This window comes from Puma concolor, chromosome E4 (assembly GCF_028749965.1).
Source record: "Puma concolor isolate L17-30 chromosome E4, mPumCon1.1.hap2, whole genome shotgun sequence".
Classification (NCBI taxonomy): Eukaryota; Metazoa; Chordata; class Mammalia; order Carnivora; family Felidae; genus Puma; species Puma concolor.
In genome coordinates this window covers 38,020,014-38,037,677 of record NC_141683.1, presented here as the reverse complement: position 1 = coordinate 38,037,677, position 17,664 = coordinate 38,020,014, and the positions used below count along the sequence as shown (strand labels likewise).

The window sequence follows — 17,664 nt, the reverse complement described above, 5'->3', positions numbered from 1 at the left end:
TCTTTCCTGCTTTGTCAAAGATGAGTTGGCCATACGTTTGTGGGTTTAGTTCTGGGGTTTCTATTCTATTCCATTGATCTATGTGTCTGTTTTTGTGCCATGGAGTCTTCCTGATTTTCACCCAGGATCTCCTGAATGGGAGAAGATATTTGCAAATGATCTATCCAATAAGGAGTTAATATCCAAAATATATAAAGAAGTTATATAAGTCAACACCAAAAACCCCCACAAATAATCCCATTAAAAATGGGCAGAGGACATGATAGACATTTTTCCAAAGAAGACATGCAGATAACCAACAGACACATGAAAAGATCCTGAAGCAATCTTTTCCTTTATTTGTACAAAAACACTAGTGTTTGGATACTGCTTACCTATTTACAAGAAAAATTCATACATGTACACCCATATCTATATCTCTATTTTTGCTTGACCTTCACAGTATCTATCTGGAATAAGTGGTATTAGCTTCATTTTTCAGTAGAGGAAACTGAGGCATGGGGACCTCGCTTTGCCTGAGGCTCATCAGTAATGAAGCGAAGATTGACTTCCCTGATTTTTTCCTTGATTCACAAGGGAAAAACATGAGCTGGGAGTGAGGCATAGCAGAGGGCAGCACTTGAGATGCTCTAATTTCTAATCTACTTCAGTAGGAATCACTTTGTGTGGTGACCATCTTTTGACACAGAGGGTTTCTGGGTGAGGTGGCTTGGTCCTGCTTCTTTCTTAATCTAGCTAGGCATGGCTTGGGGACCATGGCATATGGTCTTCAGGGAGATAGGCTCTGGCCAGTGTGGCTGGTTTGGGACTTTAACTGGGAAGGCCTAGAGAAGGTCTACACTGGGGGATGTTGCTTTCGACCAGAAGCTGGGTTCATAAGATGACAGGGTGACGTGTTGCCATCATGCAGAGGCCTTGTGGAAAAGCTGTAGTTTTCAAGGGTCCTACGACAGAAGAAGAGCATTGAATTAGGAAACTGGGCTTGGTCTTCTGCAGTATGATTGTGAGCAAGCCCTTTTGCCTTCTGGGCCCATTTTCCCAATTTGTAAAATAAGAAAAACACCGGCCTTCCCCTCTCAGGAGGTTGTGTGAGATGTGATGACGTATGTCACTGTGCCGTGAAGGGTATTTCAGACTGTACAAACAGATTAGTGAACACACTTCAAGGCTCGGAGTTGGCAGCCTGGCTTGCGCTCCTAGCTCTCTGCTTACTCAGCCCTGGTATGACTCAGGGTGAGTCACTTTGTCTCTCTGAGCCTCTGTTTTCCCATCTGTAGAACCCCCTCACAGGGTGATTATGGGGATTCAAAAATCCAATAGAGGATTTTGGAAGTAAAAGCACTAGAGAAATGTGACAGCCAGACAGATGTGCCTCTTCTTCAACTAGGGAAAAGCCTTAACTCCAGAATCAGTGTTTGAGATGAGCATTCTTTGGCATCATCAGTAATGGCCTGTAATGAGCCTTTCCGGTGGGCAGAGCCTGGGGCTGGGTGTTGTAGGGGGAGGAGGGACAGGGAGAGTGTGACACTTGGTGAAGTAGTATCTGCATTTGGGGGACTCCTGGTCTGATTGGGCAGATAGGACAGACACAAGCCCGCTCTTGGAAGCACATTTTGAAGGGGCTTCCAGATCTCTGCCTTTGGAAGCTTCTACTGTACGAAACGAATCAAATGAAAGAAACTAGAAGCTCGTGTTCATGCTGACAAATGCAGAAAAGAGGTGGGGAAGATGACTGGCTGCTGTGGCCCCTGGGACCGCCTCACCAGGTCATTGAGTCTTCACGTCTGGGGAAGCTGTTCCTCTGCAAAGCTCTGGAAGTGTCACTGAACATCTAACATAAGGCAAACCTCTTATGGCTGGACACAAGGTGGGCATCCCATCTGTTTTGAATCTGAACTCGAAGACTTCCTCCCTTTGGAGGACACTAACCCTTTCCCAGATAATGATATTCTGAATGACTCTGAGAAAGCTTTTTCTCCTGAGGATGACAGTCCTGGAGCTCATCAGAGTGGTGCCTGGTCTGAATCCATTTCCACACACACTTCTGAGGGGGGAGGTAGGCCAGTCTCACAGGAATCTTTCTGATCAACATGCATAATTAGTCCTTTGTCACTGGACTCTGAAAAGACTGTTGGAGTCAGGTAGTTAAATGGATGCAAAATATTCTTTTGATCAGGAAACTTTTCTTAAGAATATTGGTTATCATGAAAAAGTTGCTTCATGGATATTTCCACCTTCTGTTTTCTTTTTGTGCATGTGCAAGTGGTGGAAGGGCAAAGGGAGAGGGAGAGAGAATTCCAAGCAGGCTCCATGCTGTCAGCACGGAGCCTGATGTGGGGCTCGACCTCACAGCAGTGAGATCATGACCGAGTAGAAATCAAGTGTTGGACGCTTAACCGACTGAGCCACCCAGGTGCCCCTCCACCTTCCATTTTCTATAGGTAATTGCTAAAGAGTTAACATGAGAGTAAAATATATAGGATCACCAAACTACAAAAGCTTGACCTTCTGGGAATCATTTGTAGCCTTTAGCATAAAGATTTGGAAAAGAGTGTCACATTTATTCTGATCAAATATCCTAACATCTGAGTCTACTCCCAGAATGCAGTTACCCCATGGTTTCAGTGTGAAAGGCTCCATCTCAGAGATGGAAGAGAGAAACTGAATTCGAGTCCCCAACAACCCTCCACATCTAGCTTCACACCTCAGTCAATCCCCTTTGAACACATGATGTAGGAATAGAAGTGGGGGGCAGAATCTGCGGTCAACCTGGCAGTTTGGGGGAGGTTTGAAGACACTGTTGACTCAGGCCTCATTCAAGCAGGGCTTCATAGTGTCCCAGAAAGCTTGGGAATCCACTTAGAAATAATTATGGATTATATTAAAGTGTCACAGGAACAGCCATTTTTCTCTAAAAAGGCATTTCCTCCTGAGGGCTTGTTACCAAGAATCCTGGAGCTCCAGGCAACTTTGCTGTACCGTCAGCAGGTGGCTGCTTACTTGTGGATTCCTTTAAGTTCTTGTTCAATAGTCTTATCACCCAGACTGTATTTTGCAAACAATACAATAAACCACTAATTAAGTCACCTACCTTTCCCCTGCCTTTCCCTTAGCTGAATGCCCAGGACCTCTTCTTTACAATGCTTGTAATTCATCTATATTCATTGACTTTGTAAAATTAAACTTCTGATTTTGAGATAACTATAGCTTCCACATGGAAGAAATAATACATAGAGATCCCATGGGCTCTACCTCAGTTTCCCTGGATGGCAGCTTCCTGCAAAACTATAGAACAATATCACAGCCAAGATACTGACATTGGTACAGTCAAGATACAGAATATTCCACTGCCACAAGAAAGCCTTGTGTTGCTTTTGTGTAGCCACACTCACTTCCTTTCTGCCCTCACGCCCTCTGTAAGCCCGTGGCAACCATTAATTTGTTATCTCTTGGTATAATTTTGTCCTTTCAAGAATCTTGTGTGAATGGAATCATGTAGTACCTTATCTTTGGGGATTGTTTTTTTCAGTCCCGCTCACTGCATGTATCAATAGTTTGTACCCTTATATTGCTGAGTATTTTCTGTAGTGTGGATGTACTGTGGTGTACCTAACCATTTATCTGTTGAAGGACATCTGGGTTCTTTCCAGTTTTTAGCCATTAGGAATAATGCTCTGTAAATATTCGTGTACAGGTTTTTGTGTGAGCGTAAGTTTTCATTTTAATGGGATAAATGCCCAGGATTGTAATTGCTGGGTCATATGGCAGTTGCGTTTTTGGTTGTTTAACTGCAGAATTCTTTCCTGGAGTGACTGTACCATTTGATACTGACACTGACAGTATATGAGTGCTCAAGTTTATCTGCATTCTCACCAGCCTTTGGTGTTGTCACTCTTTTCTAGTTCAGCCATTCTCATAGGTGAGTATTGATAGCTTATCATTATATTAATTTGCATTTCCCAGATGGCACATCTTTTCATGGGCTTGTCTGCCACCTGTATATGCTCTTGGAGGAAATGTCCCTTCATGCCTTTTCCTCATTTTCTGATTGGATTGTTTGTTTTTTTTATTGTTGAGTTTTGAGATTATACATTATAAATTATATATTCTAGATACTATTTCCTTGTGGGGTATGTGGTTTGCAAAAAATCTTCTCTAGGTCATAGTGTGTCTTTTCATTCTCCTAAAAGAACATTCTGCTCTTGGTGGGTGGAGTGTTTTATAAATATCGACTAAATTCTGTTGGTTGATGATGTTGTTGGGTTATGCTATATCCTTGCTAATTTTCTGTCTGGTTGTTCTATCAGAGATTGTGAGAGAAGTGTGTGGACTGGACTGTTTCCCCTTTCAGTTCTACCAGTTTTTGCTATGTCCTTAAGAATTGACCCTTTTATCATTATGTAAGACACTTTTCTGTCTCTGTTGTTCAGATTGGGTAATTTCTATTGTTTCCTCTTCAAGTTTCACTGATTGTTTCCTCTTTCCCCTCCATTTTGCTGTTGAACGTATCTACTGAAATGTTTACATTGGTTATTGCATTTTTGGTTCTAAAATTGATATTTGGTTCATCTTTATATCTTCTCTTTCTTTGCTGAGACTTTCTACTCTTTTGCTATTTCTGACACTTTCTATTTTTTTTTTTTCATTTGTTTCCAGCATATTTGTAATTGCCTGTCCAAGCATTTTTAGGATGGCTGTTTAAAAATCTTCATCAGATATTTCTGACATCTCTGTCATCTTGATGTTGGCACCTATTGGTTATTTTTCAGTCATTTGATATTTACCTATTTCTTGGCATAACAAGCGATTTTTGGTAGAAATGGGCATTTTGGAAATTTTATATTTGGAACTCTGGATCTTATTTAAGCCTTTTGTTTTAGGTGGCTTCCTTTGACCTGAATATGGCAGAAGAAGGGGGAGGTATCCCCTCATTTCTACCAGGTTGGGGTAGAAGTTTAGGTTTTTAACCCAGCCTCTATTGACACCTAGCGGTGCTGCTTGTTATCTCTGGGTCGGGGTGACAATTCTGTTGCCCATTGAACTTACACTGATACCTCCCTGTCTTGTGGGCAGAGGTGGCTTCATTACTGCTGGTGGACATGGAAATCCAGGCTCCCTACTGGGCCTTTTCCAGCACTAGCCCCATAGGGAGGAGGAGAAAAAGGAGGCGGTTGAGTGCTTCATTACAGCTTTGAGATGGGGGAAATCTAGCTTCCTAGTAGCCTTTGCTGGCCTGGGTAGTTATGGGGCCACCCATTTTACTGTGCTGCTTGCCTACGGTAGAGTGGTTATTATCTAACAATTTTCTGTCTCGGGAGGCTGCCCCTTTCCCATTCTTGTCACTATAGAGAGTGAGCTTTTGTTGGAACGTTTTTTTGTCTGCATCCATTGGCCTTTCCAGGTTCTTGGCTTCTTTAGCTTTAAGTCTGGGAATACATGAGGCACAAAGAAAACCCAGAGAACACATCTCTGTTATGCCTAGGCAGTTTTTTGCTTTTTTCTCTTTCAGAGTCTTAAATTTTTGTTAAATGTAATGTCCAAGATGTTTAGCTGTACTTAGAGGAGGAGTAGAAAAAGTGTGTCTACTTTATCTTTCTGGAAGTGGAAGTCCCTTACAATTTATTTTTATTTGCTTTATTCTTATAGGTCTCTCTCTTTTCCTGCCTTGCGGTTTCAGGGCTCAAGCTTCCTTAACCACACTTGTATAAATTCCTTTCCATGGGAAGAGAAGTTAAAATCCCAAGCCTAGAAGGGCTATGTGCATCGGGGGGAGGGGTGGAAACAGTTCCCGTACCCAAAGATGTACACTGGGCACTCTATAGATTTCTGGCTTTCTTTCACTTGCCTTTTAAGGCCTGGAGCCAACCATAGAGGAGACAAGGATATTCAGATTATTTTATATTCACTAAGGGCTCTTTATCCTCTAGGGGAAAAAACAAGTTCTCATGACACAAGAGGAAGTTTCACCTAGAGATTTATAAGAACCTGTAAGTGGCACAGAGGAGCAGCTGGGGGTAGGGGGTGAGGGTCCCTTCCAGCTTGGCCTGGCCTCTGAAAGCTGGCTACTGAGTGTGAAACCCATCTGTGATACTTTCTTGGAGCTGAGCTTCTCTGGACTTCATCCTTCACTGAGTCTGCTTCTGCAAAAGCCTATTATTTAGGGAAATGTAACCTTGATGTGAAACAGCATGTGTTTCTAATCCAGCTAGACCTAGTCTGGGGCTTGGTTCCATCTTTTGCTAGCTGTATGACCTTGAAGTTCAGTCATCCACTTAAAAACCATCCTGTAGTGCCTACTCTGGGCCAGCCACCATGCTGGGTTTTGGGACAGAGTAGTGGTACTTTTCACTGCTCCCTTTCCTTTCCTTTGTGACCATAAGCATGTCATCAGCTGGTTTTATGTAAAAAATATGTAAAAAAATCAGACTACTTTACCCCATCACCTCATCTCTTTCCCAGGCTGTTATAACAAGTCCCCTGAGTCTGTTCTTTGCTCTAATCCTCTGCCTCAATTCATTATCTACATAGTAGCCAGGGTGATCTTTTAAAAACACGCACCAGATTAATGTTCTTTTGTTAAACCTCTCCAGTTCCACTCAGACATACTGGGAATGAAGTCCAGTCCCTCCTCATGGCCCACTAGGTCCTGTGTGGTCTGGTTTCCGCTCCCCCTCTGAGCTCATCTGGCATCCCTTTCCCATCATCCAGTCGGCTTTGGTCATGCCAGACTTCCCTTTTTGCCTGAAAACATCAAGCTTGTCCCCCCACTGGGGTTATTTGCTAGTTATTATCTCTGCCTCAGATAGTTTTTCATACAAGTTTGAATAGATGGTTTCTGGTTATCATTAATAGTTTCAGTTCAAATGCTGTTCCTCCCCTGCTCTTTATGTTATATTCTATCCAGTCACCATGTCCCTACCCCTTCCTCTTAGTTAGCTCTTATCACAATTTGAAGTTATCTTGATTTGTTTACTAGTCCCAGCTCCACGAGAGCAGACATCACACTGTTTCCTTCATTGCTGTACATCTAGCATCTAGGACAGTTCCTGGCACAGAACGGTGAATATTTGTTGAATAAAGTTGCTTCATCCTCTTCAGCCTCAGTTTCTGACTTGTTGCATTGGAATAATAATTAGCCAACAATACAGGGTTGTGTTTAGAATTAAGTGAGATAATAAATGTATGTGAGGTACTTAGTACAATGCTTGGCTCACAGGAAGCCAAATAATAGATTTTCATTGTTTCCTCATGATTATATTATAATGTTCACTTCCATTCTCTCATACTCCTCTAGTACCCCCCCCCCCTTTTTTTAAGAGAGGAAGTGTGAGTAGGGGAGGGGCAGAGGAAGAGGAAGAGAGAGAATCTTAAGCAGGCTCCATGCCCAGTGCAGAGCCAGACATGGGACTTGGTTTCACGAACTGCAAAATCATGACCTGAGCCGAAATCAAGAGTTGGAGACTCAACTTACTGAGCCACCCAGGCACCCTCTCTAGTACCTGTTTTTGCTCCTAACGATCCATCTGGAGTGTCATGAGCATTTAATAGTGACAGATGCTGATTGGTCAGATGCTTGCAATGAAATCCTAACTTAGTTCTCTCTTGATCATGTTTTTCTGTACAGGTTCTACAGCTGGGCTCAGACATTCTTCCCCAGTACAAGCAAGAGGCACCAAAGACTCCCCCTCACATCATCTTACATTACTGTGTTTTTAAGACCACGTGGGATTGGATCATCTTGATCTTAACCTTCTACACAGCTATCCTGGTCCCTTACAATGTCTCCTTTAAAACCAGGCAGAACAACGTGGCCTGGCTGGTTGTGGATAGCATCGTGGATGTGATCTTTTTGGTGGACATTGTGCTGAATTTTCATACTACTTTTGTTGGACCAGCTGGGGAGGTGATTTCTGACCCCAAACTCATCCGCATGAACTACCTGAAGACGTGGTTTGTGATTGACCTTCTGTCCTGTTTGCCATATGATGTCATCAACGCTTTTGAGAACGTGGATGAGGTTAGTGCCTTTATGGGTGATCCAGGGAAGATTGGTTTTGCTGATCAGATTCCACCACCCCTGGAGGGGAGAGAGAGTCAGGTACATGCCTCAAATCTCAGACCTTGTTGTCATGTCTTGAAAGCTGAGTAAATGTGGGTGGTCAACAGAAGAGTAATTACATGGGTGGGAACTAGCATGGCTAATGTCTGGAACAGAGGGAGCATGCTTGATAGATATCCTCGCCTGCTGTTTTTGTCCTTTGGAGGTTTGGAGGCCCTGCATGTCCATGAGTGGATGTGGAAGAGACCAGAAGCTTCCTTCTTATTTTACGTGGAGTGCAAGCCACTGGCTCAGGGGTGGTGGGGCTGCAGAAGCAGGCATGCATTGCCACTGCATTGGTGAATCTTTCACTTGGTATGCAATTGCTGAATGCCTACTTACTGATTATTCTAATTATGGGGATTTTTGTATCATCTGCTGCTGACCTTTGGCTGTTGCATAACTAATTAACTCCTGGCAACAGGGATGCTATTTAACCCCCAGGTTTGCTTGCTTTTTTTTTTTTTTTTTTTTTTTTGTAAATGTTGGAAAAGAATGACTTGTTACTTGGCAACGACCACTGGAATTCAGCGGTCCATACTCTCCCTTGCATACATTTGCCGAGGGAGTCAGGCTCCGGTCAAGTTCGCCCTGTGACTAAGAGGAGTAGTGCTATTGCTGGATTATGCTGCTTTGGATTGTTAGTCCTGCAGGCAATGGAGGGGATGAAGAGAAAAATGCTCTTTAAGTGTATTGGAATTAGGACATGCTCAAACAGTCAGTGAATGGGTGCCTGGGACGAGTTGCACAAGGAAGTGGCCACTGGCCTGGTTCAGGTGATTTTCTCCTTTGAAAAAGCAAGGATATCATGTCATCGCAAAGGAAAATGCAGATTCTTATCCAGCTTAAGTGTTACATGGGAGTTGTTCTTTCTTTTTCCTGCTGCCTACTTGATCCCCCAAATGCGTTAAAGATCAAGTAGTTCGTCTGGTAAATCTTCAGCGTCATGTAGCAGTGGGCCCTCACTGCCTCAGATTACAGAGGGTCCTAGAAATCTCAGTCTAGCTAGGGTGTTACTTGGGTGGGTAATTCAGGAAGCCATCTGGAGACTGAGTTGAGGCAAGATTCACTTTCTGGGCTAAAGAGCTAATGGGACTAGTCTTGAGATAATTGGAAGGAACAGCCAGCTCCCTGCCAAGACCACAGGGCCTGGCCAGTGACTCTGTGACTTGCTGGTGGCATAATGATACCTCTCAGCCTTTAGATCAGTGTCAGTAATGGGTAAGGACTCCAGCCCCTTTCTCTTTGAGAACCCAGCTACCTACCACTTCTCTCTCCAGGAACTGATGTTGAGATGCTCTAAACCCAGAACAACCCCTGCTTTTATCTGTGTGGTGTGTTTTAATGTACTTTGAAATCCCAATGACTAATGCTCTGGGTGGCTTGTGTGGATTTTGTAGCTGTATTGGATGAGTGAGACTGATCATTTACAAGAATGAAATTGTCCCTAAAGTGAATGTTGGGATTCTTCAGTGTGAATTTGAGTACACGTTGGGAATGATATTTTTCTCTGTGAGCACATTTCTAGATTTTATGTTAGTGAGGAAAGTATTATCATTTTGGCTCAGATAACTGAATGATTTCAGCCTAAAAGAGCTTCTCCTACACATATGGGAAATGAAATTTAACTTAAAAAAAGAACCTCTCGAGTTTTAAAAATAAACCATTTGCTATTTAGAGCAATAGCATTGAAAAATTGCAGATAAATAGAACAGTTCTTTGGCTTCTGCAGGTTCTTGTTAAACATTGACAGAGCCATAAACACATTTGTAAATGTGTCAAGACTACCTCGTCGGTTAGCAAAGCAGGGCTTCTCCTCAAGCTCTGTATGTCAGGTTGGAAGTCCTTTGCCATCAATCGTGAGTACCCCTGACATGGTTTCTGATTTCCACAGTCACTAAGTAGATTGGCTGCTAAGAAAAACACCAGTTACCCGTAGCTTTCTAGTTGGAAAGGGTTTAGCATCAAAGCTCTCACTACCATCTCTTGGTCATAAATAATAATATGAGTATTAAGAGGCTATAGCTATGATTTGCTTCCATAAAGACTTGATTTTGTATTTAGTGATTTCTTTTCAAGCTTTGGCTGATACCCGAAATAATGCCTTTTCATAACATCCGTTGTGGTCTGGGGGAAGTCAGCACTAGGAAACTGAAGATTTGGCTCCTGGGCCTCTTGGTATCACCTGTTAAGACAGCTGGGACTTTCCAGAGGCACCTGGGTGGCTTGGTGGTTAAGCATCTGACTTCTGATTTCGGTTCAGTCCATGATCTCGAGGTTTGTGAGTTCAAGCTCCGCTTTGGGCTCCACACACACGGAGCCTGCTTGGGATTCTCTCCCTGTCTCTCCCTGCCCCTCCCTGCTCTCTTTCTCTCTCTCTCTCAAAAAAAAAAAAAAGAAAGAAAAAAAAAAAGAAAAAAAGCTGGATTTTGTGCAAGACATTTAGCTTCTCTGGATCACAGTTTTACTATCTATTCCTAGCTATATTTCCTATCTATGGCTACCTTTCCTGCCTGAAGGCATGGCCTCTGTGCAGTGGAATATTTGAGTTCCCTACTAGCTGCAAAGTGAGTTTGAGGACTTGTAAAATCTCACCTGTGTTCATTTTACCTCTAGGAGCTGATGATAAAAAAACAAGAAGCCTAGCACTTTGACCTCCTACTTGCAGTGGGGGTGGGAGGAAGGTGGGATGGGAGGAGGACTCAGAGCCCAGGAGGACCACAAAGGTCATCCAGGTCAACCCTTTTAACTCACAAATAAGGGAACAGACTTGGAGAATATGACTCACTCAAGAGGATCCAGCAAATCATATGGTTACAGCAATATTGAGTCTCCTTCTGACTCCTCTATATTCTTATATATTTTTTTACATGTTTATTTATTTTAGAGACAGAGAGACAGAGCGCAAGTGGGGGAGGGGCAGAGAGACACAGAGACAGAGACTGAAACAGGCTGCAGGCTCTGAGCTGTTAGCACAGAGCCTGATAAAGGGCTCAAACCCACGAACTGTGAGATCATGACCTGAGCTGAAGTCGGACACTTAACCGACTGAGCCACCCAGGTGCCCCAACTCTTTTCTATTCTTAATAGTAAAAGAATGGATAAAATAGGAACAAAACGTTGATGGACATAGTTGAGTCCAAACTGACCAAGAAGCTTCCAAAGTCTGTGGCTCACCCCTTGGCCTGGTTGTGGTGGTGGGGAAGTTGGGCACTGCATATGAGGAGTGGTACATCTGTATTCCCCGCAAAGCAACTGTGTTGGTGATGAGATGGGCAGTTGAGGCACTCTCTGAGGGACAGACCCAGCATGGTTTCCCAGGCATAGGCCTTTTGTTGAAAGACGCCATTAATTTAGTGGGAATGGAAGTTTGTGGGGCGGCGGTGGGGGGGGGGGGTGGTTTAGAGGAGGTCGGGGAGGGCATGAAAGATATCCCAACTGTTGAACCTGGATTAGGCTGGATAAGAAAATTCTGATTAATGACTCAGCGGTTTCCCATCCGCTGCCTGCTGTCTTCTCGCACTCACTGTATCGTGGAGTTGCTGATCTAAGGTTGCAACTCCCTCTGCTCTAGTCCCTTTCTTTGGGGGAGTGTGAGGAGAAAAAAACATACTGACGCATTTCGCATAAAAAATACATGGAGCTGAATTCTCTCTGGTGTCTTCCTAATTATACCAATGGAACTGTATCCCAGTGGGGACCACCAAAGAAGAGGAATGTGCGGTGGTGGCTTTACCATCTGTGTGTGTCGGGGAGGGGGTGGGGGGGACTGGGGTGTGGGGGTGGGGTGGGGGCTCTTGAAGTGAAAGGACTAGACCCACCCAAGGCTTGGGTCAAGAAAGAACCGGGTTAAATTGCTAATGCCAGCCATTGTGAATCCAGTCCTGTGGATGTCGCCCACCTCCATGATTTAAGCCACACAAATGATCCCTTTTGACTCAACTTGTTTCACTTATGGAGATGGCCTCCATTTGCGTCATTGTCCAGTCTGTTGGTAATAATCTGTTTTGGAGGCTGTTTGGGAATATGTTTGCACATTAGTTAAACTGGTGGGAGCACAAAAGGTCTGGAAATGGGGTGAACCGACGCTTCAGTGGGTATGCTGAAGCAAAAGCCAAATGGGTCTCTCTCAAGCGCTTAGCGGATTACTGGCCTGGCGTGCTTCATGGATTAGAGACGGAATTATTCTTCACAAAACATATTCCCTTTCCCCAGGAAGCCTTATTGCCTACTGCCATTGGAGTGCACAGGGGGAGAATGCAGCCAATCAGGCTACCTCGCAGGTCACAGTTCTGGGGCCAAGAGCTTCCTCCATCCCTGGCTCTGTAACTTGGGATGGCAGCACCACCAGCTGGTGCCGCTGACACAGCTGACCCTTGCCAAGAGCCTCTCTCACAAGAGATGTTCCCCTTAGAGCAGAACAGGACTGAGGAGTGAAAAGATAAATAGTATGGACAACAGCTTCCCTTTAGCTAGTGTGTTTAACTTTCCAAAACATTTCACACAGATTATCTTTATTCTAACTCTCCTGTGGCCATGCACAAACTGCAGTGAACTAGGAGGAAGGCAGTTTGTCAGTCAGGAGTCCCTCTGCTACCCAGCTGTGCAAACTTGTGCAAGCGTTTACTCTCCCTGGACTCTGTGTCACCTGCAAGCTGGGTCCATCCCAGCTTTAACTTTATGGATCTAGGGCACCTATTATCCTGGCTTTGCTGATGAGGGGAAAGGACCAGGCCATCCAGGTAGTGAAATGGGGCTTCATTCAGTCTCTGACTTCTAGGTTGCACTTTTCCCCAGGCAGGTCATGCTGCCTTATCACAGAATTGGAGCCAGAGTGAACCAAGCTGTGCATGTCAGTGCCCAAGTCTCCCTTTCTGAATCATTCCCCAGCATGGCCACTTCTGCTTCCCTCCTACACCACGGACAGGTGAGAGGTTTGAGTGGTCAGCATGGGCGACCCTAAGTGGAAGTTGCTGGTCCACATGTGCAGGGCTGGACAGTGAGTGTGAAGGTCACAAGTGACTCCAGCGGTCGGTCATCTGCCCTGCTTCTCTCTCCTTGGCAGATGGACTCCTTTCTAAGTTCCCCTAGGTTCACTGTTCCTGGCTCTTTCAGGCTTTCACTGATGCTGACAGCAAATTGGACCCCCATGTGTCGCTCAGCCTGTAAATTTGTGGTTGTCAGTCCTAACCTGTGGTTTTTATTTAGGTGGATGGACACCAGTGTAATTTTCACACAGGTGACTCCTGTGAGGTCAGCCGGAAGTCATGAGATGACCTGGGATTTCCTTTCCTAGAGTCCCAGCAATAGAGGCCATATCTATGGCTTGTAGTAGCAATTAAAAAAAATTAAGTCTTTTTCAGAGCAGTTTGAGGTTTATAGAAAAATGGAACAAAAAATGCAGAGACCACAGTTTCCCCTGTTGTCACCATCTTGCATCGGTGTTGACATTGGTGATAGCCAATGTTGATACGTTATTATTAGCTGAAGTTCATAGTTGACTCTAGGACTCATTCTGTGTAGAGCACATTCTAAGGGTTTGACATGGCTCCATCATTATGTATCATACATAGTGTTTCACTGCCCTAAACATCTCTGTGCTCCACCTGTTCATCCTGCCCTCCTCCCTAATCCCTGGCAACCACTGACCTTTTTACTGTCTCCATAATTTTGCTTTTTAAGAATGTCGTATAGTTGGAATCATATGGTATGCTGATTTCACTTAGTAATATGTATGTAAGGTTTCTTCATGTCTTTTCGTGCCTTGAAAGCTCATTTCTTTTCGTTGGTGAGCAATATTTTGTTGAGTGGATGTACCATAATTTATTCAGTAAGAGCAATTAAAAAAGATACTGAAAACCATTGGTTATTCAAGCCTGATCAGTGCAGGCTTTGTCCTGGGATTTCCTCTTCCTGTGGGTCCCTTGGACACCGAGAGTGGACAGGAGCTGAGACCCTGGCAGGCAGACTGACATGTCTAAGCAGCCTGTGGTATCTCCTGGATAAACACTGACAGTGTTTAATTTAACACAAGTTGTTATGTCTGACACTATGATGGACAGGAAAGAAAATGTGCTATACTAGCCTCACGTTTCATATGCTTTTCCTTGGCATTTCTTTTATTTTTGCGCTATTTGTACATCCAATTTTGGCAAAACAAAAGAGGACAGGAGCAGACACACTATAGTTTTCATGTACATGTCTTGTTATGGGCACAAATTACTGCTGATAGGCATGTTTCTCTTTTGCCAGCTCACAGCAGTGGCCAGGGGCCAAGGTCTGATGGCAGTGATGTTACCCGTGTTGTTGTTGTCTCCTCCATCTTACCCGTGAGGGGAATCCAACCTAGATCTTTCCCTCTTATTTTTTATTTACTTTTAATATCAGTCTTCTTCCTAACTTGTGCTCAGAGCTCATAAAGGACTGTGGAGATCCTTGGAGCAAAATAGACTCAACTACTACCATGCCTCATTTCCCTCTGCTTTCTAACTGTCTGTTCTCCCCTAGGCTCTGTTCTAGCCAACTCCAAGTTCCATTTCTCTTTTAATTCTCCACCAGCTTTTCTTGGTACCTCTTTAGGGTTGTTCCTTCTTTAAAGAAATCTTATTGACTTGGGTGATCAGGGATGGGAATACAACTCTTCAAAGAGCTTGCAGTCTGATGGGGGCCACAGGTGATTGACGCCGGCAGAGAATGTGAGAGGTGCTGTTCTAGGGGTCAACTCAGGGTGTTGTGGCTTACAACTGGGGAGTACTTAGCCTAGTGAGAGAATCCAGGAAGGCTTCCTGGAGGAGATGGCTGGGGTTAGATTGGTGAGGAATAAGGAGGGTGTTCTTGGAAGAGGAGAGAGGATATGCAGAGGAGTTTGCTGTTAGGGCTGAGCAAGGCATTCACTGTGCCAAAGCAGAGTTGGCACTGGGGGAGGGAGGAGTAGTGTAAGGGAGGCAACATCCAGTGACAGAATCCTGGAGGCCTTCCAAGGAGCTTACATTTTATCATGTGGTCAAGAAGAAACCGTTAAGGGTTTTCATTAGATGTGTAACATGATCTGACTTTGATTTTTTTTAATGTTTATTTATTTATATTGTGAGAGAGAGAGCTCGAGCAGGGGTGGGGCAGAGAGAAAGGGAGGCAGAGAAGCTCAAGCAGGCTTTGCCCTGCCAGCGTGAGCCCGATGCGGGGCTCGAACTCGCAAATCCTGAGATCATGAAGCCAAGAATCGGATGCTTAACCTACTGAGCCACCCAGACACTCAATCTTTGATGTTGAAGGTGTATCCAGGTGAGAGGGAGAGGGAAATATCACATCTCCCCTCCTGTAGTTCCCTTGAACCCAAAGCTGTCAGGCTGTTCCCTCCACCCCTGCACTGAAGCAGCCACCACCTCCCTGCCCCAGATCTCCCATTCCTCTGGCCCTCACCCCAATACCTGGCCAAGCCCCCACCCCGAATCCTGATTGGACCCAGTTCTCTGGCTCCTCCAGGCTGTGCTCCAGTGCCTCAGCGTGACTGGAGAATCCATCCATGTAGACCCACCCTTAGTACACTTGGGGTGCCTACTGTGTTTCTCCAGGCACTGCCTTCCAGGGCAGGTCATTTGTTCCCCTAACCCATTGAAGTCTGGCTATCACCTCCACCCCTACTCTGAGCCTTGCTCATAAATCAAGTGACTGCATGTGGGGGTTTATTGTTGGACTCTGTTACCATGTTCCATTGGTTTGTCAGTTCTTAGGTCAATACCGCACGGTGTTAATTAGCATAGCCTGACAGTAAGTATTAAAATCAGTTACCTGTGTTCTTTTGCTTCAAGATTGCTATGTCTATTTTAGGTCCTTTGCACATCCGTATAAATTTTAGAGTTGGCTTGCCAGTTTCCGCTCCAACCCAAAAAAACCTGTTGGGATTTTTGACCAATTTGGAGAGAATGGAAGTCTTCATATTGAGTTTTCCAAATGTTGACCATAGAATATCCTTTAATTTAGGTCTTCTTTAATTAGCAATATATTAGCAAAATATTCTTAGCAATATTTTGTTGCTATTCTTTTTTTGTTGATGTTGTTAAACTTATTCCTAGACACCTAGTGTTTTCAGCACTCTGTAAATGGGACTTTTAAAATTTTCATTTCCTAATTGCTTTTTGCTGGTTTAAAGTGTTTTTTGTTTATTGACTTTGCAGCAGAGTTACCAAATTTGCTTATTAATTTGAATATTTTATAGGTTTCTTAGAAGTTTTTACATGTACAATCATGTCTTTGTGAATAAAAACTACCCTTTTTTCTCTGCAACGTCTTTATACTTTTAGTATTATTATTATTTTTTGACTTAGTCTTGGCTAGGATCTATAATATAATGTTGAATGGAAGTGGCTATAGCAGACATCCTTCTCTTGCCTTTCATCTCAGGGGGAATATGTTCAGTGTTTCACCATTAAGTATATTATTGACGTTAGTTGTTTATAAATATACTCTTTGTTAGATTAAGGACCGTCTCTTATATTCCTGGTTTTCTGAGAATTTTTATCATTAATGGGTTTTAAATTTCACTAAATAATTTTTCTGTCTTTATTGAAATCATGTTTTTCCTCATTTAATTTAATAGTATTATTTATTAATTTCTTCCTTTAATTTAATTTATTAGTTATTAACTTATTAATCAATTATGTTGGTTGACTTATTTTTATTTTTGAGAGAGAGAGAGAGAGTGTGTGTGTGTGTGTGTGTGTGTGTGAGAGAGAGAGAGAGAGAGAGCGAGCGAGTGAGAGGGGGGAGGGGAAGGGCAGAGAGAGAGAGGGACAGAGGATCTGAAGCGGGCTCTGTGCTGACAACAGCGAGCCCCATGTGGGGCTCCAACTCATGAACCACGAGATCATGACCTGAACTGAAGTTGGACACCCAACTGACTCAGCCACCCAGGCACCCCGATTGATTGACTTTTGAGTGTTGAATTAACCCTGCAGTCTGGAATAAATCCTAGTTGGTCATGATGTATTGTACTTTTTTAAACTGTAAATGATTTTCTAATATTTTATTTAGGGGTTTTGCATTTATGTTCATGAGAAGTGTTGGCCTCTAATAATTTTTTCCTCATGATATCCTTGTCAGGTATATGCAGGGAAGTGTATCTTCTTCCACTATTCTCTGAAAGAATTTGTGTAAGATGAGACTTTCCAGATATATAGGAATATAGGACCATTCAGGTATTTTTTTTTTTTCTCATGTCAGGTTTGCATTGTTAAAGATTTGGCCATTTCTTCTAGTGTGTCAAATGTACTGGCAAGAAATTACACATAATTTATGGTTATTTAAAAAACTTTTTTAAATGTTCATTTTATTTTTGAGACAGAGAGACAGAGCATGAGCAGGGGAGGGGCAGAGAGAGAGAGAGAGAGAGAGAGAGAGAATCCCAAGCAGGCTCCAGGCTCTGAGCTGTCAGCACAGAGTGGAGCTCGAACTCATCAACCGTGAGATCACGACCTGAGCCAAAGTTGGACGCTCAACCGACTGAGCCACCCAGGCGCTCAATTTTAAAGAAATGTTGGATCTAAAGTGATTTCCTTTATTATTCATTG

General features: G+C 43.6%; 1 protein-coding gene across 4 annotated transcripts in view; it reads left to right on the top strand.

The window, feature by feature from the left end:
* The window catches only part of KCNH1 (potassium voltage-gated channel subfamily H member 1), a 387,096-nt gene that overhangs the window by 69,198 nt on the left and 300,234 nt on the right, over nt 1-17,664 (top strand). For 3 of the 4 annotated variants that reach the window (XM_086693674.1, XM_086693677.1, XM_086693678.1), the window contains one exon: nt 7,625-8,098. In XM_086693674.1, coding sequence (XP_086549800.1) covers nt 7,625-8,098 — 474 coding nt within the window. The remainder of the gene's footprint in view (nt 1-7,624; nt 8,099-17,664) is intronic. The other variant, XM_086693675.1, reaches the window with a different exon arrangement.